This window comes from Heptranchias perlo, chromosome 8, assembly GCF_035084215.1.
Source record: "Heptranchias perlo isolate sHepPer1 chromosome 8, sHepPer1.hap1, whole genome shotgun sequence".
Taxonomy (NCBI): Eukaryota; Metazoa; Chordata; class Chondrichthyes; order Hexanchiformes; family Hexanchidae; genus Heptranchias; species Heptranchias perlo.
In genome coordinates this window covers 25,118,175-25,144,421 of record NC_090332.1, presented here as the reverse complement: position 1 = coordinate 25,144,421, position 26,247 = coordinate 25,118,175, and the positions used below count along the sequence as shown (strand labels likewise).

The window sequence follows — 26,247 nt, the reverse complement described above, 5'->3', positions numbered from 1 at the left end:
CTGGTACCATAATTGTAAGTGACAAAGCCCAAGTGTGCATTGTGTAAGGAAAACTTTGTGACTATTTTGTTGATTTGGGAATGATCTTCACTGTGGGAGTAAGCTGAATGTTTGCTGCTTGTGGCACTAACATCTTCAAATCTGACTTGGCTGATGACCTTGTGTTTCCACTAGTCATTCCCAAACAAACCAAGGTAGTTCTTTCAGTAATAATGATTTATTTTCATTCTATTCCTCCCTGCATATAATTCAGGGTTGGTTTTCTTGCTGATTTATCCTTGCATTGTCCAAGCTACTTTCTTAAAAAAGTGTACTTTTATGTGCATTATTGCTGGAGAATATTACCGTGAAAGTAAATATAGCAATACTTAGATTTTTTTGGGAGGGGCTACAAGTAAGGATGTGTGAGGATTTGATCAGAACCTATGTGTTGTGAACAGTATAACCTGAGGACTATTCTTAATTAAGGTTTGCTTTTTAAAAAATATAATAATGTAAAGGGTACATGCTAAGTTGGTTAGAGTTGGTTGGGTAGCTCATTCTCCATAAAGTGTTTTTATTTAATATGAAGATAGACCATTAGTTTTTTTGTTTAGGAAGGGAAGTCCTCTGACCAGGCATTCAGTCTTTGCATAATGTGTTAAGTTATGAACAACTGTTAAGCTATTTTTTTTTTTAAGAGTTGTGATGTTGATAACTGTCGAAAAATTGTTCTTGGTCCTCCAAACACTTTTTAACATGTGATCTGAAATGTTTTTAGCATTTCATAGTGATATTACAGTTCAGAGAAAGTGGCAGTGAAGGGGAGAGAGTAGTTCAGAGAAAGTGGCTCTGAAGGGGGCTGGGGGGAGCAGAGAGATTCAGCGATATCACCACAATTGTAAACTGGAATTCAATTTAGTTCCCATTAAATAAATATTTACATGTATATTTTTTCATTTTGATTATCCAACATGTGGTGTAACTAGAATAATGAGGAGCATTGTGATCAATATATATCCTATTTGTACTGCCAGTCATAACTGATTCTTGCCTTTGCTGCATGAGTTTTCAGGTCAGTCCACTCATGGATATAAATTTCATCTAATGTCTCTTCATCAGATACTTATGTATTCTTTTCTAGTTATAAATGAAAAGTGAGAAAGAAATTGAAGTAATAATTACAGTTAATTCAAGAAATGTTTTAGTTTGAACTACATTTAAGGAACTTGAGGATGGCCATTTAAAATTGCACACATTTTTGTAATTGCATTAATGTATAGTTTCTGAGATCACTACAATACATTATAAATAATATAGGAAATTCTAAGAAAAGGTTTAGTGGGGTAGACAAAATAGAGCTATTGTCTTTCCCTCTGCACATTCTGCTCTCTTGTAGACTTTTAATGGCAGGATTCATATTTTAAGCTGCTCTTACCTGCTTCAGTTCCACACAGCAAGCTGTAAGTGCACAGTTACTGGCAAAAAGGGCCTACATGCAGGTAGTGGAGTGATCATGTGGATTGTTTGAATTGGCTGTGGCATGGGGAAATAGTGCTGGTACCCTGAGTATAGCATGATAACTCTAGAAAACGGACTCTTACATCAGCAGTTGCTGGGTCACACAATTGTTAATTAAATCGAACGCTAGTTTAAAATGATGCCATTCTAGTAACAGTCTGGAGATTTGTGAGTGGAGGATTGTAATATTTTTAATGGATGATTTGTTTTGTGTATCATAAACAAATTAGATATTGATTGAATTGGTATGTGGTACAATTTTATATAAGAATTTGTTTTATATTATAAATGGATAAGAAGATTAATAATTATAATTCAATTATAGTTTTGTGACATGGTTAATTAATGTTTTAGCTATATTGTACAATTTTAATTGTAATAACAGTATATTATTTCAGGTTATACCAGTAAATCAATTTTAATTTTATAATATTGTTGCATCACAATTCAGTTACATTGAATGTAAAAGAAATTTAATTGCGAAAGTTATTTTCATTATCCTAAAGGCAGTTATAGTCTGGAATATTTGAAAGATTTACTAAATAATTTCAGTGTCCCACATTATTAACTTTCTGTAATTACATTCTTATTCCAAATATGCATAAATATTTGCATGTGATTTACTTCATTAAACTGGTTCGGTTACATTGAGCCTTGTATGAAAGAAAAAATAACTTGCATTTATATAGCGCCTTTCGTGACTTGGATTGTTCAAAAGTGCTTTGTAGCCAATGAGTTCTTTTGAAGTGTAGTCGCTGTTGTAATGTAGGGAAACATTGCAGCCAATTTGTGCACAGCAAGGCCCACATGTAGCAATGACATAATTGAGCAGATAATTTGTTTTAGTGACATTGGTTGGGGGATAAATGTTGACCAGAACACTGGGAGAACGCCCCATCCCGAGCTCTTCAAAAAGTGTTTAGGATCGCTTACGTTTATCTGAGAGGCCAGATGGGGCTCATTCAAAAGACGGTAATCTGTAAAATGTGAAACTTATAAGCACATTCAGTTCTAAGTGTCCCAGAAATGTATGTATTTAAATGAAAGTCAAATGTTCAATTCACCCTGTGGTTGAATAGAAGAGCATTTTGCCCATTAATTTAATGTCTTCTTTTGTGTGGCTGTTCGCTAATATGGAGCAATTTTATCATAATTGAGATTTTCAACTGGGCATTTTTTGCCTATCCTTCTCCAGAAGGTATTTACTCTTTGTTGGAATATAGTTCCACTGATGACAGATTCCCTCTGATATGCCATCCAAGCAGCCTTATTTATGTGTGTTGGCTGGCAATACCTTTTGAGGCTCAATTTAACCATAGGAGATTCCATTCTTACCTGATACCCAAACACACACTTCCAGCAGGAAACACTGGCTAGCAGTCAGAAGCTCCCCTTCTGAACGATGGGATACTGAGGTTAATTGTAGTGCACCCTACCATCGCTCCACATATAATCAATTAGCTTGGCACAGACAGGCATCAAACGTGTCATCTTTCCTGACCTGTTTGGTTCAGCTATTCACCAGAAAGTTCTGCGGCTGAGCTACCGGGGGAGTGTCACCAGCTATTTTGGACATTGTAACTTTCTTGCTCCATATCAAAAATTATGTATATATCGAGCAAGTGGTTTTGTTTGGCACTGCACAGCAAATCCCACAAATTTCTACACTTAGCAATGTGACGTAATTTCCTTCTCTGGTATTGAAATTTGCATACAAATCTGAGGCAGTGAAAATGCTTTCATGTGAGTGATAAATTAGTTGACATGACAAATCACTTTCTCCACACATATATATCTAAGCACTTAACCAATCAGATTGAAGCATGTTAATAAGCCACACAGTCAGAACCAGGAAGTGTAAGTTAGAATAGTAAATTCAATGTAAGGTCGGGTACAGAAAGCGAAATAAAAAGCGAGTAAGAAATGATTGAATTAAGAGACAGAGATAAAAGACATAGATAAAGAGTAAAAAAAGTAAAATTAAAAGTTGTTTTTTAAATGTCCAACAACAATTAAAATCTGAAGGAATGAGACTCCACATTTGTAAAAGTTAATTTTCAGTGCCAGAGAGGTTCTTTGGCAGTCATTAAGACCACGCCATTAAAAGTGTGCTTAGACTTATAAAACTTGACGTGCTTTTTTTGTTGAGATTACTTCGTATCCATCAGGGCAGTGCAGGAACTTCACGCCATTCCATTCATCTGAACGGTGAGTCAGCCGGCAAGATGTCCTTCCCACAAAGCTTACGGATGAGCAGGGCATCTGGTGGAGCAACTTCCGCACATGCACACTTAATTGTGGAAATCTGGAAGTTGCTCTAACATTTGCACCGAAATAACGGTGAACGCTGTTAGACTCGCCGTTATTTTCAGAGCAACATCCGGGCCAATGTCTAGGCTGGCATTTCAGTTCATCTATATCAGTGATATTGGTCAAGGGATGAATGTTGGCCAGGGCACTGGCAGAACCCCCTGCTATTCTTTGAATAAATATCATGGGATCTTTTATGTCCATTTGAACAGGCAAACAGGACAGTTAATCCAAAGCAGCCCAATCAAAATATATAATAAATGTCTCTCTTTCCAAATCTGCTCTCTTCCCTAGCAATTGTTTGTCACTACATTTCATACTTATGAAGGTAAAATTTGCGAGCTCTGCCCCCGATGTGGAGTTTAGATTCATTGGATACATGGATTGGAGAATTGGGCTGATTAATTTTTGGTGGTGATTTTGCCACTTGGTAAAAACTAAATGGGGGAATAAAGATCCATTAACCTATCAGTAATCCAAACATTGCTGAATTTTCCAGCTTTTATTGTTCTGATAATTTAAATATAATTGGTTACATTTCAACTAGAGGTGGTAACAAGTTTTAGAATATCATTTTTGTGTAAAATACTTTAGAACTTAATTGTTGAATGGATAAGCAGTGGTATTAACAATTTGAATATTTTTACCTGCTACTTTTAGAATGTGTTTCTGAGGGTTCAGCTTAACTCAGGGTTCTTATTGGATTAAGTCTTGCATTTGACACATAAAACAAGATTTTGTATGTGAACTTGATACTTTGTGAAGTTAAGTATTCTTATATGTTTGAAGGAATGTCAGAGAATTTTTTAAAAAGTAATAAAAAAATAGTTCCGCTTGAAGAATACTGTCAAATGAAATATCTAGATTACTGGCAGCTGATACATGTACATTAGATGTGTTCTCTTTCATCTACAGGTACAACTAGATTTCCAGAGGCAGTGAAGAGACCACTGAATATCAAAGCTACTTTGAGGAAGCCTCTGACAAGTGTTATCAAGTATCTAGGTGGGTGCTATAAGTTTTGGTAGTTACCTGCTGCTTAATTTGACTTCTATTTTAGAATTCAAATAAAAATATTGAGAAATGGAGCTGTAACGATATGTGACAAAATATATTTAAATTGAATGACAATGTATATACCATCAAAAAATAATATCAAAATGAGGTTATTTAAACCAAAACTTGACACATGATTCTTGCAGGACTCATTTTATTGTGTAAAAAGATGAGGCCAAATGCAATTAACTGGTCATTCATTTGACTGCCATTTGTTGGGGTTTGCTGTGTGCAAATAGCTGCCTAAATTACAGTAACTACACTTCAAAAGTAATTTATTGGATGTGAAACATTTTGGGATGTGTTTAGGCACTATAAAATGCAACTTCTTTCTTTAATGTAACAGATCACCTGAGGTTCCTTTTTACAAACATTCTGAGATTAACTCACAAATAAGACATGCAATTGTGAAATAATAGGGTGCAAGACAGTTTTAGGTGTTCAAACATTTCTATAAACAAATTTTCCTGCTCATTAAGTTCAGGGATACTAGTACGGTAAAATGGGGTAATTTTCCACTTTGTATGAAAGGCCACTTAACCCCCCTCCTCCAAAAAGCCATTTAGAAATATTTAACATTTCATGGAAGGTGCTTTGTGGAGTGATTTTTAAAAAATTAAATATGGTTTTGACACAATACCATTTGGAGGAAATTGTCCCCAGAATGAACTAGATTTGTAACAAATGTGACAAGAACTTAGCTAAAGTTGAAGCTCATGGAACTGAGGGCAAATTATTGACCTGGTTAGGAAATTGGCTGAGCGTCAGGAGACAGAGAGTAGGGATAATGGGCAGGTACTCAAATTGGCAGGATGTGACTAGTGGTGTCTCATAGGGATGTGTGTTGGGACCTCAACTATTCACTGTATTTATTAACAACTTAGATGATGGGATAGAGCGCTACATATCCAAGTTTGCTGATGACGCAAAGATAGGCAGCATTGTAAGCAGTGTAGAGGGAAGCATAAAATTAGAGAAAGGTATTAATAGATTAAGTGAATGGACAAAACTGTGGCAAATGGATTTCAATGTAGGCAAGTGTGAGGTCATCCATTTTGGACCAAAAAGGATAGATCAGAATACTTTCTAAATGGTGAAAAGTTCGAAACAGTGGAGGTCTAAAGAGACTTAGGGGTCCATGTACATAGACCATTAAAATGTCATGGACAGGCACAGAAAATAATCAAAAAGGCTAATGGAATGCTGGTAATTATATCTAGAGGACTAGAATACAAGGGGTAGAAGTTATGCTACAGCTATACAAAGCCCTGGTTAGACCACACCTGGAGTACTATGTTCAGTTCTAGGCACTGCACTTTAGGAAGGATATATTGGCCTTGGAGGGAGTGCAGCGTAGATTTACTAGAATGATACTGGACTCCAAGGGTTAAATTACGAGGAGAAATTACACAAACTAGGGTTGTATTCCCTGGAATTTAGAAGATTAAGGGGTGATTTGATTGACGTTTTCAAGATATTAAGGGGAACTTATAGGGTAGATAGAGAGAAACTATTTCCGCTGGTTGGGGAGACTAGGACTAGGGGACGTAGCCTAAAAATTAGGGCCAGGACTTTCAGGAGTGAAATTAGGAAACACTTCTACATGCAAAGGGTGGTAGAAATTTGGAACTCTCTCCCGCTATCAGCATTTGATGCTAGCTCAATTGTTAATTTTAAATCTGAGATTGATAGATTTTTGTTAGCCCCATATCCCTTAATATCTTTGGTTAAGGCGGGTATATGGAGTTAGGTCACAGATCGGCCATGATCTCGTTGAATGGCGGAACAGGCTCAAGGGGCTAAATGGCCTACTCCTGTTCCTATGTTCCATGTGCTAATTCAGTTTTTTTTTATTCGTTCATGGGATGAGGGCTTCGCTGGCGAGGCCAGCATTTATTGCCCATCCCTAATTGCCCTTGAGAAGGTGGTGGTGAGCCGCCGCCTTGAACCGCTGCAGTCCGCGTTATGAAGGTTCTCCCACAGTGCTGTTGGGAAGAGAGTTCCAGGATTTTGACCCAGCGACGATGAAGGAACGGCGATATATTTCCAAGTCAGGATGTGTGACTTGGAGGGGAACGTGCAGGTGGTGTTGTTCCCATGTGCCTGCTGCTCTTGTCCTTCTAGTTGGTAGAGGTTGCGAGTTTGGGAGGCGCTGTCGAAGAAGCCTTGGCGAGTTGCTGCAGTGCATTCGGTGGTCGGTACACACTACAGCCACTGTGCGCTGGTGGTGAAGGGAGTGAATGTTTAGGGTGGTGGATGGTGTGCCAATCAAGCGGGCTGCTTTGTCCTGGATGGTGTTGAGCTTCTTGAGTGTTGTTGGAGCTGCACTCATCCAGGCAAGTGGAGAGTATTCCATCACACTCCTGACTTGTGCGTCGTAGATGATGGAAAGGCTTTGGGGAGTCAGGTGTTGAGTCACTCGCCGCTGAATACCCAGCCTCTGGCCTGCTCTTGTAGCCACAGTATTTATACGGCTGGTCCAGTTAAATTTCTGGTCAATGGTGACCCCCAGGATGTTGATGGTGGGGGATTCGGCAGTGGTAATGCCGTTGAATGTCAAGGGGAGGTGGTTAGACTCTCTCTTGTTGGAGATGGTCATTGCCTGGCACTTGACTGGCGCGAATGTTACTTGCCACTTATCAGCCCAAGCCTGGATGTTGTCCAGGTCTTGCTGCATGCGGGCTCGGACTGCTTCATTATTTGAGGGGTTGTGAATGGAACCTATTTCTGACCTTATGATGGAGGGAAGGTCATTGATGAAGCAGCTGAAGATGGTTGGGCCTAGGATACTGCCCTGAGGAATTCCTGCAGCAATGTCCTGGGGCTGAGATGATTGGCCTCCAACAACCACTACCTTTGTGCTAGTTATGACTCCAGCCACTGGAGAGTTTTCCCCCCCGATTCCCATTGACTTCAATTTTACTGGGGCTCTTTGGTGCCACACACGGTCAAATGCTGCCTTGATGTCAAGGGCAGTCACTCTCACCTCACCTCTGGAATTCAGCTCTTTTGTCCATGCTTGGACCAAGGCTGTAATGAGGTCTGGCGCCGACTGGTCCTGGCGGAACCCAAACTGAGCATCGGTGAGCAGGTTATTGGTGAGTAACTGCCGCTTGATAGCACTGTCGACGACACCTTCCATCACTTTGCTGATGATTGAGAGTAGACTGATGGGGCAGTAATTGGCCGGATTGGATTTGTCCTGCTTTTTGTGGACAGGACATACCTGGGCAATTTTCCACATTGTCGGGTAGATGCCAGTGTTGTAGCTGTACTGGAACAGCTTGACTAGAGGCGCAGCTAGTTCTGGAGCACAAGTCTTCAGCACTACAGCCAGGATGTTGTCGGGGCCCATAGCCTTTGCTGTATCCAATGCACTCAGCCGTTTCTTGATATCACGTGGAGTGAATCGAATTGGATGAAGACAGGCTTCTGTGACGGTGGGGATATCGGGAGGAGGCTGAGATGGATCATCCACTTGGCACTTCTGGCTGAAGACGGTTGCAAATGCTTCAGCCTTGTCTTTTGCACTCTCGTGCTGGACTCCGCCATCATTGAGGATGGGGATGTTTACAGAGCCGCCTCCTCCCGTTAGTTGTTTAATTGTCCACCACCATTCACGACTGGATGTGGCAGGACTGCAGAGCTTTGATCTGATCCGTTGGTTGTGGAATCGCTAAGCTCCGTCCATAGCATGTTGCTTCCGCTGTTTAGCATGCATGTAGTCCTGAGTTGTAGCTTCACTAGGTTGGCACCTCATTTTTAGGTATGCCTGGTGCTGCTCCTGGCATGCTCTTCTACACTCCTCTTTGAACCAGGGTTGATCCGCTGGCTTGTTGGTAATGGTAGAGTGAGGAATATGCCGGGCCATGAGGTTACAGATTGTGCTGGAATACAATTCTGCTGCTGCTGATGGCCCACAGCACCTCATGGATGCCCAGTTTTGAGCTGCTAGATCTGTTCTAAATCTATCCCATTTAGCACGGTGGTAGTGCCACACAACACGTTGGATGGTATCCTCAGTGCGAAGACGGGACTTCGTCTCCACGAGGACTGTGCGGTGGTCACTCCTACCATTACTGTCATGGACAGATGCATTTGCGATAGGTCAATTGGTGAGGACGAGGTCAAGTAAGTTTTTCCCTCGTGTTGGTTCGCTCACCACCTGCCGCAGGCCCAGTCTGGCAGCTATGTCCTTCAGGACTTGGCCAGCTCGGTCAGTAGTGGTGCTACCGAGCCACTCTTGGTGATGGACATTGAAGTCCCCCACCCAGAGTACATTCTGTGCCCTTGCTACCCTCAGTGCTTTCTCCAAGTGGTGTTCAACATGGAGTAGGACTGATTCATCAGCTGAGCGAGGGCGGTAGGTGGTAATCAGCAGGAGGTTTCCTTGCCCATGTTTGACCTGATGCCATGAGATTTCATGGGGTCCAGAGTCAATGTTGAGGACTCCTGGGGCCACTCCCTCCTGACTGTATATCACTGTACCGCCACCTCTGGTCGATCTGTCCTGCCGGTGGGATAAGACATACCCAGGGAAGGTGATGGAAGAGTCTGGGATGTTGGCTGAAAGGTATGATTCTGTGAGTATGGCTGTCAGGCTGTTGCTTGACTAGTCTGTGGGACAGCTCTCCCAATTTTGGCACAAGCCCCAGATGTTAGTGAGGAGGACATTACAGGGTCAACTGGGCTTGGTTTGCCTTTGTCATGTCCGGTGCCTAGTGGTCCGATGCCGGGTGGTCCGTTCGGTTTTATTCTTATCTTCCCTTCATTACCCTTTACTTCAATCATCTATTTAACCTGTTATTAAATGTGACATGGTCTCTTCTTCAATCATCAACTCTGGTAGTGCATTCAACAGCCTCCCAACTATCTTCGTAAAAGGGTTTTCTCCTGCTCTCTAACCTAAATCTCTTCCATTTAATCTTAATCTATGTCCCCTTGTTGTAGTCCCCTTAACCACTGCACGCAATCTGTCTCTATCTACACTGTCCCATCCCTTTATTTTTAAACAGCTGTATCAAATCACCCCTTCATCTCATCTGTTCTGATGAAAACAGTTCAAATTTATCAAGTCTTTGTATTTGTATTTCCTCAAAGCAGACAGTATCCTTGTGAATCTTCACTGTATTCTTTCTCTTGCCTTAACATTCTTCTATAGTGTGGAGCTCAAAACTGCGTGCAGTACTCAAACTGTGGTTTTACTAAGGTTTTATACAGATTCACCATTACATCTGGACTTTTATATTCTACGGGCCAGATTTTGCTGAAAAAATAACAGCGTCTTAACGATTCACGCCGTTATTCATGCGCAAATTGGCCAGCAACTTTTAGCGAGGAAGAGATACCCCGTGAATTGTGAATTGCCACAAGTGGCTGGCCGATCTGTGCGGCTCCACCGTTAGCTTTGCGAAAAACGGCATCTCGTGCTTAACCTCCCTGTGATTTTCATGAAGTTGCTACATTTTCACATTAATTGCCATTAAACTCACCACAGAATGTTAAGTCTAGTAATTTAACAATGTGATAATTGTTAATGACTGCCAATCAACCTATCTTGCCCAGAAAGTAAACAATTATAAGTGTGGAGTCTCTTTCCTTCAGGTTGTGAAATGTTTTAGAAGATATTTAAAATGTCAAATTTTAAATTTTACATTTTTTTCTTGCTTCTCCTTCCTGTCTCTTTTCTCTCTCTTAATCCTTCTTTCCTTCTCTTTATTTCTCTTTCTGTACTTGATTTGACATTGAATTCACCCACTTTAATTAACCCTGCTCAGTGCTTCCTCTGTTTATTTCTCAATCCTTAAATCTCATTGGTTAATGAGATACACTGTTTGTCCCGTTGTTCACCAAGGTCCCAGATGCCCTGTTTCTGTCGCTCTTCCAGTAACTTTTTGGGCAAAAAATTTTAAAACCTTAATGTGCACGAACAAATCTAGTTAACCGGGCATGCCGTGAGATGCCCCACTCCAACAAAATCTGGCCCTATACCTCTTGTCATAAAATGAAGTATTCCTTTAGTGTTTTATGGCCTTATCCAGTTGAGTTGCTGCTTTTAATGTCTTGTGAACCAGAACCTGTAAATCTATCTGCTCTTCTACATCACTCAGCTTTGCCCAATTCAAAGTATAACCATTCTTTTTTTTACCGAAATGTACATTTACTGACATCGAATTCCATCTAGTTTTTTGCCCATTTCACCAGCTTATCAAAATCCTTTTGTGACTTCCTTTTTTCCTCACAATTATTTACTATGTTTCCTATTTTAGTATCATCTGGAAATTTGGACATCACAGCCCTATATTCAAATCATTGATGTATATATTGAGCAGAAGCAGTCGCGAACATAACACTGTGGGACACCACTAACTATTTCCAACCACTCAGAAAAGCTGCCCTTAATTCCTGCTTCTAACTAGTTTTTAATCCAATGTGCTACCATGCCCCATATTCCATACCCTTAATCTTCTTCAGTAGTCTTCTGCGTGGTATTGAATGATTAACCATATAATCTTTTTTTGTTTTGTGGTATTGGTTACAGAAGGAATGTAGCCCAGGATATTGGGAGAGCTCTCTACACCTCTTTCTGTAGTGCTATAGGTTATTTTACTTCAACTCAGCAGGCAGGTAGATGGGGCCTTGGTTTAACACCTAAACCAAAAGATGACACTTCAAACAGTACTGCACTAAAATATTGGCTACAATTATGTGATCAAGTCTGTAGTGAAGGCTGAACCCACTACCTTCTGACTTGGACAAAAGTGCTTCCAACTGAATCAAGCTGATACTTGAGCGGAATGGAAATTGGGAACTTGAGAGGATGTTGGAACATGAGCTGGGTGATAGCTTTGTTTCCATTATTGAGGGTTGACCTGTGATGCGAGTGGGAGAATTTATGTTAAGGTTGAGATTGAGTGAGGTCAGATGTACAAACATATCGGAGGAGTGGGCATATATACTTCTCTCCATAGCTCAGCGGTGGAGAGAGGCGAGAACATATCCTAATATTACTTTATAATACCGAGAGCTGTTAATTGTTTATAGATGTGATTTAACATTGAAAAACCATTTATTTAATGATGATTGATGCAAATAAGAATGTGCTTTAACCAAAGGTGCTCTGAATTTACATTAGACAGATTTTAATACAGTAATACGTTATATGTACTAAGAAGCTCTGTTATTTTGACACAATAACTTAATGATTTGTACACAAACATGCTATACAGTATAAGCCACATCAAGTTGGTTGCATGTAATATGATCGTGATAAAATTATGCTTTGTGCATTCCCTCCTGGGAGATAATGCAGCTTAGATCGGGAACAACATGGAGCAATTTTTTTTGTTAAATATTATTAAAACCCTGCATCAGTAACTAAAACGTTAATAGAAATCAAATGTCATTAATGTGATTTTTTTTTTTTGTTTTCTGCTCTTTCTCCCACTCCCCCCAGTTGTCTAATTTTATTTTACCTTTTTTCCAATTTGCAGAAGTGCATCCTGCTGTAAAGCCAAAGGTGTTCAGAATGACGCCAGGCCTCACTTCAGGGAACTCCAGTCAATCACCAAAACGACTACTTGCAATTCAAAACCATGGTTCTCTAACTATTCTAGGAAAGCGAAGCTACAGCCAGCACAATGGTGTGGATGGTTAGTTTAACACTACAGTTTAAATATTATATTGTAGAATAGTTACTAATGGCATGTTCAGACAAATGATATATTCAGTGTTTTATTTATGGTTTCCTACTTTTATACGCTCTCATTGTTGCCTCCCACTACTTTGTTCTGTTATTCAGTGGGGAGGATATTATAGTTTTTGGTTGTGCAGTTTTTTACTGCATTCATGTGTGTCAGGAAATGCTTCACGGGCGGAGTGTTGCTACTTTCCTAGTTCTCCTCCCTCAAAAAAGAAGACACTTAATTCCTGTGCATCATTCCATCTGATAATCTGGTTCGGAACTGGCAAAGGGTTAACTTTGAAGACTGGTAATTTGAATGTCAGTTGAGGCTGAGGTTTATACTCGCTGTCACCTAGGTTGAGAATTGAGTTCTTTAATTCTGGGCATCATTTTTAATGTAGTCGTGAATAATCCAAAATCTTTTCTCGTTATGGTTCAGAAGTTCCACGTAATATTCAAATTATGGCAATTAGTTTGCCAAATGACTCTATATTAGTCTCAGTCTTTGATAAATAAGTTTGTGGTAACCATCCTTTTATATTATAATTACTGCACTAGGAGACCTTCAGTTCATTAAAACATATAGAGCAGTTTGAATGCTTTCAAAGTCATCTCTGAACTGAATAGGCTAAAATTTGGCTGCTTAATAAGTTACATAGTGCAAATTTCAGTCTGCAAGCTTCATTCCAATAATGTTGGTTTCTTAGGCCATCAGCTTGCTTGTTTGCAGTAGTCCCATCTACTATTATCACCAATGCTTAAAATGTTCACTATTTTTGAATGGGTGAATGCACCACCATAAATGACCGACCAGGAAGCTCTGAAGTTTGATTCCTGAACTAGTCAATTGATCTTGATAATATAGTTATCATCCCTATCCAAGGAAGGGAAAACTCACAGTGCTCCAGCTCAGTTGCAAAGTGTGCATGTTGAGTGAGGACAGGATGGGTTGTATTAGCTCCGACAGTTGAGTAAAAAAGAAGAAACATATTGCATTTCTATAGTGCTTTTTACATCCTCAAGATGTTCCAAAGTGCTTCACAACTAATGAATTAAATTTGAAGTGTAGTCATTGTTATTTTGTAGGCAATATGGTAGCCAGTTTGCACTCAGTAAGGCCCCACAAATAGCAATGAGGTAAATGGCCAGTTAATCTGTTTTTTATTGGTGCTGGTTGAGGGATAAACATTGGCCAGGAAACCATAGATTCCTTTAAACCCACCTCAATCGGCAGGTGGTGCCTCAGCTTAGCGTTTCATCCAACAGATGGCACCTGCAACAATGCAGCACTCCCTTAGCACTGCACTGAAGTGTCAGTCTAGATTACGTGCTCAGGTCCTGAAGTGGGTCTTGAACCTATGACGTACAAACTCAGAGATGAGAGTGCTATCACTGAGCCGGGCTTATACTGTCTGTCAACGCTAACATACATGCCTCACAAAAATGACGAATGACCACTTGGGCAATGTGCCAAAAGGTTGGCTGTGCCATCAACCAATACCACTTCTGGAAAAAGAGGAGCAAGGGGAGAAAACAGGAAAAAAGCAATTCTAGTGAAAACTTTAGAAATACATATTAATGGAACAGAGGCTATTAACATTGTGATGTTTTTGTATTGTCTTGTATATAGCACATCTTATTGTCATATTGCCTCCATCAAAACTTCTATGCAAAACAGTTAATTGATTTTAAGTTCTTTCTCATCATTGTCACAGCTAAAGAGAATAGATCACTAATTTACTGTGGACCTCTGGTGGTGGAGCATGGAGCAAAAATTTTTCATGGGTTTAGGTTACAACTTCAATAATGTCCTCAACTTGGTAATAGAGGACGAGGGGGCTCACATCTGTGGTGCATCAATCCAGAGTTTCTAGCTTTCAGCAGAGTAAAGTTGGTGCATTGAAAGCCTCAGATTTTGAGTGGTGTGATTGGTTTTATTAGACCGTTTAATCCATATACCTCTGGGTCATCAACAAATCACATAAAACTCATTCTTGCACCTTGTTTAAAGATAAGTTATCAATTCTGCCACCTCCTAATGTCTCTCCCATGGCTCAGCATTGTTCCTGATTTTTTCTCTGTAAAGCACCTTGGGACATTTTGTATGTTAAAGGCGCTTTATAAATGCGAATTCTTATGATTGATGTCAGAACCACTAATTCACTCCTCAACACCCAGCTACTGTGAGCAATGTAACAGCCGATTCCTTCACTTGAATAGCGTTCACCCACACGTAGATGTTTCACCTGGAAGTGACTCAAATGATTTGAAACTTGGAATTATCCAGAAGTATGCTCATTTGTGACCCCAGGAAAAACTACTGCTATGCTATTGAACATAAACCAGTGACAAAATGTAGATCTGTTTGGTCTGTAACTCTTGTATTTTCACATTTTCTCTGATTCTCAGAAACTTACAAAAGGTAAGGCACAAATCTTATTTGCTATGTTTTTCTGACATCCCAGCATCCAGTAGTGCCACTCAGCTCTTGTTTCCCAATGGCCCAGTTGTTGGATCAGCTCTTTCATTATATCTAGCAGTCTTCTTAGTCCTCTGGCTACTTGTATTCTACCAAACCGCATGTGGTGTTTAAACTTAATGATTTTAAGTGTCTACCTTGCTTGAACTTTTGCATTCTTACAAAATGAAATTTTATTGTCTAAGACTACTCTCCTGGTTAAGCTGACCTCAGCTAGCTAGTCAACTCCAGGTACTACTTATTGAACAGCCTTATCTTATATATGGCAACAATATGGATCTTGGGTCACACCCAAATTTTTACAGAGGATGATATTGGAATTTCTATCCTTCCCTTTACCCTTTGTATTAGAAATCTGAGCTGGGGCATTTGTTTCACATGGGTGCCAAAATTGCACTCATTGGGCAAAAACTTTTTGGAATATTTTCTATTCTACAGGATGTACACTTTTCATTCTGCCTTACCAAACAAAAATTGGCAGATAGATTCATTTACTGCATCTAGCACTGTTTACACCCTGCAGGTAAAGAAACCTCAAATACCATCAGGGGTTGCTGTGGTAGATCTACAGGAGGGTGTTAGACTACTCAACCACTCACCTGGATGGGTGCAGCTGGAATAAAACATAACAAGCTCAACACCGTCAAGGACAGAAGAGTCCTCTTGATCAGCAGCCCTGTCATTGGACATGGTATCCATTCGCTCCACCACTGGTGCACTACGCAAGATGCAGTATCTGCAGGATGCACTGCAGCAACCCTCCTAGCTTACTTTGACAGCACTTTCCAGCCCCCTGACCTGTACCACCAAGAAGGACAAGAGCAGCAAGATTGTGGGAATCCCATCACCTCCAAATTTCCCTACAAGTCACACATCATCTTGACTTGGTTACATAGTCCATTCCCATTATAGTCATTGGGTCAAAATACTGGAAATTCCTGTCTAACACCATCAAGGGAGTACTATCAGCATAAGGAGTGACGTTCAAGGACAAGGCCTACCACCACCTTCTCAGGGCAACTAGAGATGGTATAACTGCAGCTTTGTCAGTGTCACACACATTCAGAGAACAATTATATTTAAAAAAATTTACGCCAATAAGGCCAAAATCAGGCTACTGAGCTCAGATGGGTCAGGTACCTTCTAATTGACCACCCCAGCCCAGCATGATTTCCCCACTGCTAGTGTGAACAACCACAACTAGTTTGCTACTGAGTAAATGATGCATTTGATGTCAGACCAGTCACAGATTGTTTTTTCCCTTTCCAAGTTATTTACATAAGAAACACGAGCAGGCATACGCTTCATTGACTGTTCTGCTTGTGAGTAAAATAATTGACAGTCCAGGGAATGTGCTATTTACATGGTGGAGGAAGTTTTCATTTGATAACAGTTACAAGCCTATTCCCACTGGCAACCCAGGCATTCTTTTTAATTATATTTTTCTCCTCCCAGTTTTCTGCTCTCCATTCCTCTCCTCAAGCTATTGACTCATTGCTTAGCCAGCCTTGTTATCTTACCCAGGTGACCATTATTAGTGCTCCATAATTTCCTCCCAAAACCCCTCTGCCTTTCCAATTCCTTCATATCCTTTAAGCCCCTCCTTGAAACCCACATCTTTGACTAAACCTCTCCTAATATCTCCTTCTTTGGCTCTGCATCCATTTTTTTCTGATTATACCTCTAAAACACATTGTGCGTTTTTATGTTAAAATGCTATATAAACGCGTTAGTGGATTTTCCCGTTACTGTCGCTACAAAAGGGTTGTGAATCCTTCAACAATAACTTCCACTTGATTCTAGCCAGAGTGGTTAGAAAATAGCAAACTTTTAATAGATTGACATGCAACAGTATAACTGTCTACAGATTACATGAAATGAAAAGCAATCAATACAACCTGATCTGTCCTTGAAATCAGGGTGATCAGACCTGACCTTCGCGGACTGCCTGTAACAATGGACTTCCGATTGTCTCCTCTGAGAGGCCTAACTTTTGGAAAGGTGTATACCCTATCTGTATACTTTTTGGCTGTGTTGCTCTGCACATACGCACCTCTGTCCTTATCTCTTGTTTGTAAACCATCCTACTTTGCTGACTCTGTCAAAAAACACCAAGGATGGTTTATACTATTTTAGCGTGGCTACCTTATCGCTTATCTCTGCTGCATAAACAGTTTGTTCCACGTCAGCCTTGAACATGGCTCCTGCGATGTCCATTGTTTACGTAGCCTTTCACTGTTATCAGGTCTTAGTACATGATTTCTTTAGCAACCACATCTTTTGTTTTGGTGTAAACCACCGTCTGACGTTATAGCATCTAGAAACGGGCCATCTCTTGACCTTTGGTGTTTATAGTTGTGAGGTTTCAGCATTCTCTGCCTTTTACAAACTGTCTTTGTTCACACACACCAAGACACGATTTTGCACCCCTCCTATCAACGTCCGCCCTCTTGCTAAGATGCTTAGGAGCTTTATGCAAGCTATGCGAGATGGGATATTTGACCATGCTTGTTTCAAACCATATTCTTACATCTCCCTCTTGAACCTGAGTGAAACCACTCTGGTTCACTATTCACTTTATCCCTCAACTCTCTTGGTCTTGCCCAAGATCATATTGAGTTTACATTTTATCAACATTAGGTTTACATAAGCACACATAGACATATACATATTGCTTCTAAGTTTCATTTGGTTAATACAGAAACCTACAGTGTATTATATTATTGAGAAATCATGGATGTAAAAGATTCTCCAGCTCTCCTTTTACAAATAGCTATCTTGTCAATATTTTTGCTAAGTGTTATTTCTCCCTAGCCCAATTTCATTGTTAACTGAAAGGAACCTAAGCCTGAATTTTGGAAATTCAAATTACTATGTCCCTCTTTACTTTAATTTCAATCCCTCTAATTGGTACCAGTGTTTCCTGATTGTTTCACTAATTAGTCGGTTTCTCTATGGAGCATGTATCAATGCCTTGTTTAAAAGGTTTTTTCACTCTGCTGAGCCACATTAACCATTTCATGTCATGCTGTTGTCCTGTAACTGAGCATGTCTGAGACCCGTGCTTCAGTGCATCACTTTCATGCATTTCCACATACGAGTTGCCTCACATGCAACATATCACAGGGAGCTTTCTGCTGACCAGTTTCTTTTTCCTCATGGTATTTCCAAATGTGTTTTCCATGGCACAAATCATATGTCCAGTAAGATTCAATCCTGTAAGAGCAACTACTCTGTTTAAAGAATGGTTCTAATAGCTCACCAGGCCGTATTCCAATTGGTGGCTAGGTATATTTATATCTTTTGTGTCCACTGTAGCCATTCTTGGGCTTTCAAGTTATCTTATCAAAAGATCGGGGGTGTCTGGAGGTCTTTGCTTATCTCCCCCTACTTATCTCCCCCTGTACCGGTTTCTCAGTTAATGGCCAGGCTATCAAATGCAGTTTTCTCATTGTTCTGTATGGGCAAAGACACAACTATCTCCAAGAGAAAGCAATCAATTTACTATTCTCAACTATACTTTCCTGACTTTCACTAGATTGTACATTTATACCAGATTGATACCTTTTAGTAAATCATGCCCAGGTGATTTATTTACCCATAATCACCCATGGTGATGACTTTAGAAAAATTCCCATTTGATGTGTGCGGCCGCACAGCAGTTTGTTTTGTGCTGTGCAAGTCATCATTCTGTCCGCGCACCAAACCAGTGCGCTCTGGTGGAGATGCTGCTGAGGTGACGTCAGCTACCAATCACTTTGCAGCAAAGGTGGGAGTTAAAGTTAGGTTGGATGGGAGCGTTGTTCTGTGTCTAGTGCAGATCAATGGTGTCCACAAATAGATAGTGTAACAGTTTTTGTGTATATATATATATATATATATATATATATATACATTCTTTGGGAAAATAGTGTAATAGTTGGACGGAAGCTTTGGGAAAAAATGTAATAGTTGGATGGAAGCATTGTACGGCAGATGTCGACGTCTAATGCGGGTCAGTGGTACAGCTGCTCAGAAACTGGTCTCCACAAATAGTATACTGTCCGATGGATAGAAATATATATATATTCATTGGACAAATAGTGTAAATGTAGAGATATATAAAATATATTAAAGAAATAGTTTATAAATAAATATATATATATAGAAGAAATAGTGTAAATGTTTATATTTTTTATATATATATATATTTTCATTCATTGGACAAATAGTGTTAGTTTTTATTTATTTATATATATATATATATATATATACACATGCACACACATACATAAACATTTCCATCCCTTCATGATATAACTGATTTGAGTTTCCATTTAGAAAACTTCAGCACACGAGGATTCAGTGAGGAGATGCGTTCAATTAAATGAAAGCTTTTCACCTCTAGTGTGAGTTGTGGAGGACTGTTACTTTAGTCTAAAGACAAACATATTTAAGGCATTGGTAGCAAAAAACATTGGAGGGAGTCTACGATTAGTGCAATTAACAGTTTTTGTCACCATCTTCTTCAACGTTAGCTTCTGAAGTAAACTACAAATTAATCAAATTACCTGGCATATTGTAGTAATCATTTATCAATTCCCATATTTCATATTTACAAATTAAGAAATTCTGACACGAATCATGTGTAATACTGTTATTAAAGATCCTTCTACAATTGTGCTAAAATATGCTTTTCAATCATATTGGTACATTGTAATCAAAACAATGAAGTTGATTTAAATTGTTTTATACAACTGCTATCCAAAAGCCCTCAGTTGCCCCAAGGATCGTCGCTTTTTATCTTTGTCCGTTGCCTCCCTCAGTTCAGGTTCTTCATGACCAAACTGCTCCCTGCCTTACATAGAGGCAGACAAAACTAATGAGACCTGTACGATTGTAATGCAACAATGTTTTAAACCCTGCTGAGGATGTAATGTGGAGGTGGGGGGGTGGGGGGGGAGAGCTTTAATTAAACTGTTCCCTACCCCCAAATTCACACTGACTGATTTGACAGCTGTTTTGTATTTCTGACTCAATTTAAAAATTCTGATTGCACACAATTTATTTCTGTTTAAATCAGAGTCATTAAGCTGATTCAACAAAAAGCTGATTGGAATCGTTCCCAGCAGATAATTTTTAATAAAATATAACGAGACTGGTCTGCTCAGTCCTAGTGCAACTTAAGAAACCCATTTCATAAATTATATAAATTTATCAGCCAATATAACATTAAATTGTTAAAATTATCCATTATTTTGTACATTTGTTCTGTTTGTTCTATACCCTGAATAATATTTTCTAAAAAGATGTTCTATTCAAAGTTGTGATTTTTTTTTTATGGTGGCGCACACAGCCTTTATATTGGTGCACAAACCCAAATTCATTCCACACAAGGGTGAAAAAAGTTAGAGGGAACATTGTTCATGAGTCCTGGAGGAACTTTACTGTCCAATACAATATTTACAGTTTGGTCCAATACCTTAATATTTTTTTTGTTTATTTTACTTAAATTCTTCTTGGACCGCTTTTCATTATCCCAATTCAAGAGCAGGACTGACAGGACTTGTCAATGTACAATTTTATTTCCCCTCCGCAAAATACTTTCTTCCTTGGACAGCATTGGACAGGAATCATTTAGACTGGACTCCTCTTATTTTAAAACATAATTTGATAATCCCCTTAAACTACAGGTAAATTTTCCCTTCTCGAGTGCTTGAACTGCAGCTCATATCAATTTATCTTATCAATTCCAATTTCAGAAACCAATTATGTCCAGGCTTTGTGGTTTTACAGGAGAGACAGAAGTGCTTGTAATTACTTTTGGATTATCAGTTCCCCCCCTATAAGCACCCTGTCTCAGAAAATAAATGGGTTAAAGCATAATAAATCAAAACGTTTTCAAAAGAGGAAAAGCGACTTGATATATTCTTAGTTAAGTATAGAAGAGTTTTGATCAAGGCTGATGATTGCTTTTTCTTCTGTATGTAATTTTGAATTTTCGAAATCCAAGTTTTAAGTCTTAGTCCAAAACGTCACCATGCTGTGACATTTGATATCTGTTGATGTGTGCAGATAAGGTCTTAAATTCTTAACATCACTGGATCGCTTCATGCAGCAACATTTCTCCAGCAAAGGTTGCTCCGTAACTTTGTGAAGCCACTTTTATGTCAAAGAACTACTCTTGGTAATCCTGTATCATCAACATTCATGTGGTCCCGAAAACCATGGCTCCCATTTCTAAAAGGAAACACAGAAAATCCATTGTGGGTCTTCTTGAGAGCCCATGGGGTTAATTTGTCAATTTATGATTTCATTCTGTCACCTTGGGGAAATATCCAATTAAATTATGCCAATTATTTTAAATAAATGCAACAGTTGTTGCTTGGTGAATCAAAAGCAGATGTTGGTGTCCTGGGAAAGGGTTAACTTTGCAGAAACAAAACAACAGAGCCAGATATCATCAGACGCACGCAGCGTTCTCAGTGTACGCCAACGTCGTTTCCATGTAATTTTTTTAAAAGAAACCTCTCATGTCGGGAGATAGCATTTCAGTTCATTCATCTTAGTTTTAGTTAGTCCAACATTTGCAGATTGTTGTCGTAGAGACAGAAGATTAAGTTTCATTTCTGCCACTTTAACTGAAGGACGCGTTAGCCATCACAGCTAAACAAAATTACTTTTGGCAAAACGTTTTCAAACCTTTTTATCTACAAACGTTGCTGATCAAATTCCAATTGTTATTAAACCATTTAGCATTTATTTAAGAAGCAGTCGTTGGAGCTCTCTCCTCTCTGACATCTGCTGGATGAATGCGCCCATTGGACAATCTCTTTTCTGAGTTCTGTGGGGGTGATCATTCGGTTCTGATTTATCGGTGTCTGGGGTGATGTCTTCCCTATTTTTAGGACATCCCTGAGGCCACAGGCCTATGGCCCGTCCGGGTTGCCTGCAGCTGTTGGATCCAGGGATCCTTGTTTTGCAAATCTATCAAATTTAACTGCGAGGAGAGGGAGGATGACGAGGCGCAGGACACAGAGCTGGAGGCCGTATCCAGTGAGGGCCTCCCGGGACCAATTCTCTTACCTCAAAATGAACGAGGAGGACTGCATCGGACGCCTGAGGTTCACCGAGGAAGCCATGACCGAGATCTGTCAACTGATGCGGCCGCAACTACAGCCTCAGAGCAGGGCAAGGACTGCATTGCCTGTGGCTGTGAAGGTCACCATGGCACTGAATTTCTATGGCTCAGGATCATTTCAGACCTCTGCTGGCGACATGTTCAGTATCTCGCAGTATGCATTGCACTGCTGCATATGGGAGGTCACCGACACACTGTACCAGATGAGTAACAGGTCCATCACCTTTCCTCTTGACAGAGACAAGCAGAACGAGCGAGCAGGTGAGTATGCTGCATGCTGCACAACCTCGCCATCATGAGGCACCAGCCTTTGCCACCAATGATCGGAGAATACCCTGAGGCTGAGGAGGAAGAGGCTGAGTGGGTGGAGGGGGAGGAGCCGGAAGAGGAAGTGGAGGAAGACGCAAGGATGCAACAGGGACCATGTGCCTTATCTGCAAGGGCTCTGCGTACTCGCCTGATCCGTGCCCGCTATCAATAATGTCAACTACATCCCCCAACTCACCAACAGTCCTACACTCCCCACCTTTCCGCTCCCACAAGACAATCAAATCGCCCTCCATCTGATTGCATGTTGGTTTCCCCCTCAGCTCATTGCACAAATAAAAACCACCACCAAATGCAAATTCAAAGTCACATTTATCAATGAATAAATGAAATTATGGAAACAGAACAGAACTATTCACCCTTGTGCATTGCCTTAGTGCCTGTTGTTCGTGTGCCTTTGCCTATCCTAGTGCTCCTACGAGGTGCTTCCCAAGTGGCTGGAGCATGGGTGGTGGAAGGCTGCTGGCTTTCAATTGAGGAGCATGCAGATGGCCTTGGAAGACAACCTCGAGCAGCTCTGGGCCGGGAGGGCCCGGCTTCAGACTGCATCATCTCAGCCTGGGCTGCAGCAGTCTGGCCTGGCTGGCTGATGAGCAACAACAAGGGCACTGGCGGAGCGGCAGGGGTGGGAGCAGGAATGCTGTCGTCCTGAGAGAGGACAGCAGGACCGACTGCCATGGTGCCACTGCTACTCTGCCGGGGCGGTGCCTCTGCAATCGTGGTGATCAGCTGCAGAACGGATTGCTGGAGTGCTGTGACGCCCTGGGCTCCCACAGTAGTCCCAAGAGCCACGATAGCAGCGGTCTGAGCTTCCATTGCAGCAATCTGAGCAGCAGCCGTAGCTTGCAGACCTTTGATGACATCAGTTTGTGCTGCAGTGGAAGCCGTGATATCGGCCATCAGACGCTGCACCCATGTTGAAAAGGATGGGCCCCAAGCTCTGCGCAAAGCCCTGTGCCAAGTTGGAGCTGATGGGCGTACACCACCAAATGCTTGGGACACTGGAAAGCCTGCCAGAAAGCCTGTGTTTATGGCAAACTGTTCCATTAGTGATGACAGAAGTTACAACTTAAACTTTTTTAAGAATCGAGATAAAAATGTTAAAAAAAAAGTCAGCTCCCATATCTTTACCCCTCTCCCTTGTCGGAGAGTATAAAATCCAATCATTTTGCTCACCTCTACTGTTAAATATTCTTTATAACTTTTTGTATGAATTTACAAAATCAAAAAGATAATCTTCTATTTGAAGACTACAATTCCAAGCAATCCCCACCTACAACCATCCTTCCCAAAAAAAATTACCTTCCAAGTATAAATAGAAACATCCTCCACGTACCAAGGCCTAGGTGACCTCCTCCGATAGTTCAGTGAGTTTATCCACTGAGCAGCTGAGTCACAGTCCAGGAGAATCCCAGGCTTCATTCGTATTCTGTGCTGTTAACTGATCTGTTAGGGTTGTAGCAGGTGCATTACAATTGGTCCTGGGAATGATAGGGGAGGGGAAATGGGCAACATTCCCACTCTTTATTACTATCCACTAACTCATGTTGGAAGCACGCAAATGGGACAGGATCTGGCTCTGTTCTGATGCCCTGGATTTGAATAGGTTACCGATAGTCTTCAGCCTCACACAATGGCAACAACAACTTAAGCTTTGTAAGAATATGGTTTGAAACAAGTCTCTAGCAAGGGAAAGCAAAAGATTGCCACAAAACCTTAATTTATCTGCACAGTGCCAGCAGGAAATTACTATCCTCGGGTAGAGGGGAATTGCTAGGCCTGTGTGTATGGCTGGATTCAGCTAAAGGCTTCAAAGTAGGCACATGGCTACAGTTAGCCTGAAGGCCATATACAATGAGTACCCCTGACTTATATAATGCAGCCATATAAAATGTATGTGGCCTATGTACATTTATTAAGGTTACAGGTTCAATTTTTGGGCTGTGCTGATTTAACTAACCTCAACTAGTACAGTGGGGACACTACAATTGGTCCCAGTACCCCCAGTTTGTAGCCAGCTAAAATTAGGAACCAATGTGAAGAATCAGTGGTGCAAGCTTTCAGTAGTAGTGTATTGAAAATAATCTATGTGTGAAAATTAATTTTATTTATGAGGCATTTCAAGCACAATGGACAGCTTCTACCTCAGAAATGCGTTCTCGTTGGGACCAAAGGTTCATGATTATTTGTAGCTGGTAAAGGCAGTATTTGGAGTCGAATATGAATTATTGTTGTATAAATTGTGCAGTTTTGATGAATCGTGTAAGCTGTAACCAGCACCAAATACTGTGAACCTTACATGAACCTTATTTCCATTTATTACTGTATCAGGAAGTATGAAGAAACGACTTTTGATGTCCAATAGGGGTAAGATGTAATAATGTAAATCTACTTAAGGCCTGTGTAAGGGTGTTGTATAGGCACAAAATTGTTTTCAAATAGGGAAATGTCTTTTTAGCTACATTGATTTGCTTTTTTCAGAAGTATTGCCATGTGTTCTATACAATTTATAGAATGTTGCATGTCTCACTGTGTATGTGTTTCCTGGATCATCCATGAACTGGTTTAAAAAGTGCTTTCTTACTGGTGCAACGGGGACATTTTTAACATCTAGTCTCTTTTCCACATGGTACTTTCAAATTATATTATTAAGTGTCCAGTGAAGAGAATTGTATAAATGGTTAAAAATGGTCTCATTAGCATTGAATACAAAAGAAAAACATATATGTTCATGCTGCCTGGCTGCACATTTTGCCTTAAATCTCTGAATTTTAATTGTATAAAATGAGAAAAAAAAGAAAGTGTAGCTGTACCTATAATCTGTTTAATGTTAAGGTGTCACTGGTGTTCATCAACTTTCATATGACATTTGATCCAACACTATAGTCATGTGCAACTTTTAAAATTTCACCTCTTTTAGAAAAATGGACATTTTTGCACTGCCAAAATCACTGGTATGTATAGTTGATTAATTAAAAAATTATTTGTACAATACAGTCCTAAGATAAAATAAGATTAAAGAAATCAACCCTCAAAAATCCTAATAACTAGCCTATATAATGGGCTTCATTTTAGCACCCGCTATCGGGTGCATTCCTGGCAGGGGGGCTCCGAAAATCAGGGAATCCCAGAGCGAGTTCGGAGCCCGGCTCCAACCCGCCCACTTCCGGGTTCCCCACAGACGCGCTGACGTGCGCGCGCAGCCCTCGCATGTGGGACTCCCACAGGCAATTAAAGCCAGCGGGGTTCCACTTAACAGTATTTACCTTGGTATTTCAGGTCATTAACAGACCTGATTAAGTGAATATGTGAGGAGGGGTGGGATTTTTATTGACAACTGGGACTGTTTCCCATACTGTGGGAAACACTCCCAGTTGAAATGGACCTGTTGCAGCTGTCAGCCTGTGGCAGCTGCAAAGGTCCATTTGACGGGGCTGGGGGGGACCCTCACTCATTGTAGGAGGCCACTCTGTCACTTGGGACAAAGTTTGGCCTCCACCACCCTCCTCCTGACAAGAAAATTCCCCAACTTGCACATTTACCCCGGGGTCCAGAGACATGCACCTACCTTGCGGACTCCCTCAGATGTACATCTTCTGGATGGGGGCAGCCGTAGCTACAGTCATGACCTCCTCGGAGGGCGAACAGCATCACCAGCCTCGCCGGCCACGCCGTCCACCTCTGACACGTGGAGCTCCACAACAGAGTGCTGTGACACATCCACCTGTACAGCAGACGGGAGGGCAACCGCAGAGAGAGATGCGTCGCAGA

At 40.6% G+C, this 26,247-nt stretch overlaps 1 protein-coding gene across 5 annotated transcripts in view; it reads left to right on the top strand.

Moving 5' to 3' along the window:
• Positions 1-26,247, top strand: part of mta3 (metastasis associated 1 family, member 3) — a 209,659-nt gene that overhangs the window by 135,681 nt on the left and 47,731 nt on the right. For 3 of the 5 annotated variants that reach the window (XM_067988807.1, XM_067988806.1, XM_067988811.1), the window contains exons 15-17: positions 4,726-4,815; positions 12,360-12,518; positions 24,808-24,843. In XM_067988807.1, coding sequence (XP_067844908.1) covers positions 4,726-4,815; positions 12,360-12,518; positions 24,808-24,843 — 285 coding nt within the window. The remainder of the gene's footprint in view (positions 1-4,725; positions 4,816-12,359; positions 12,519-24,807; positions 24,844-26,247) is intronic. The other 2 variants (XM_067988810.1, XM_067988808.1) reach the window with 2 other exon arrangements.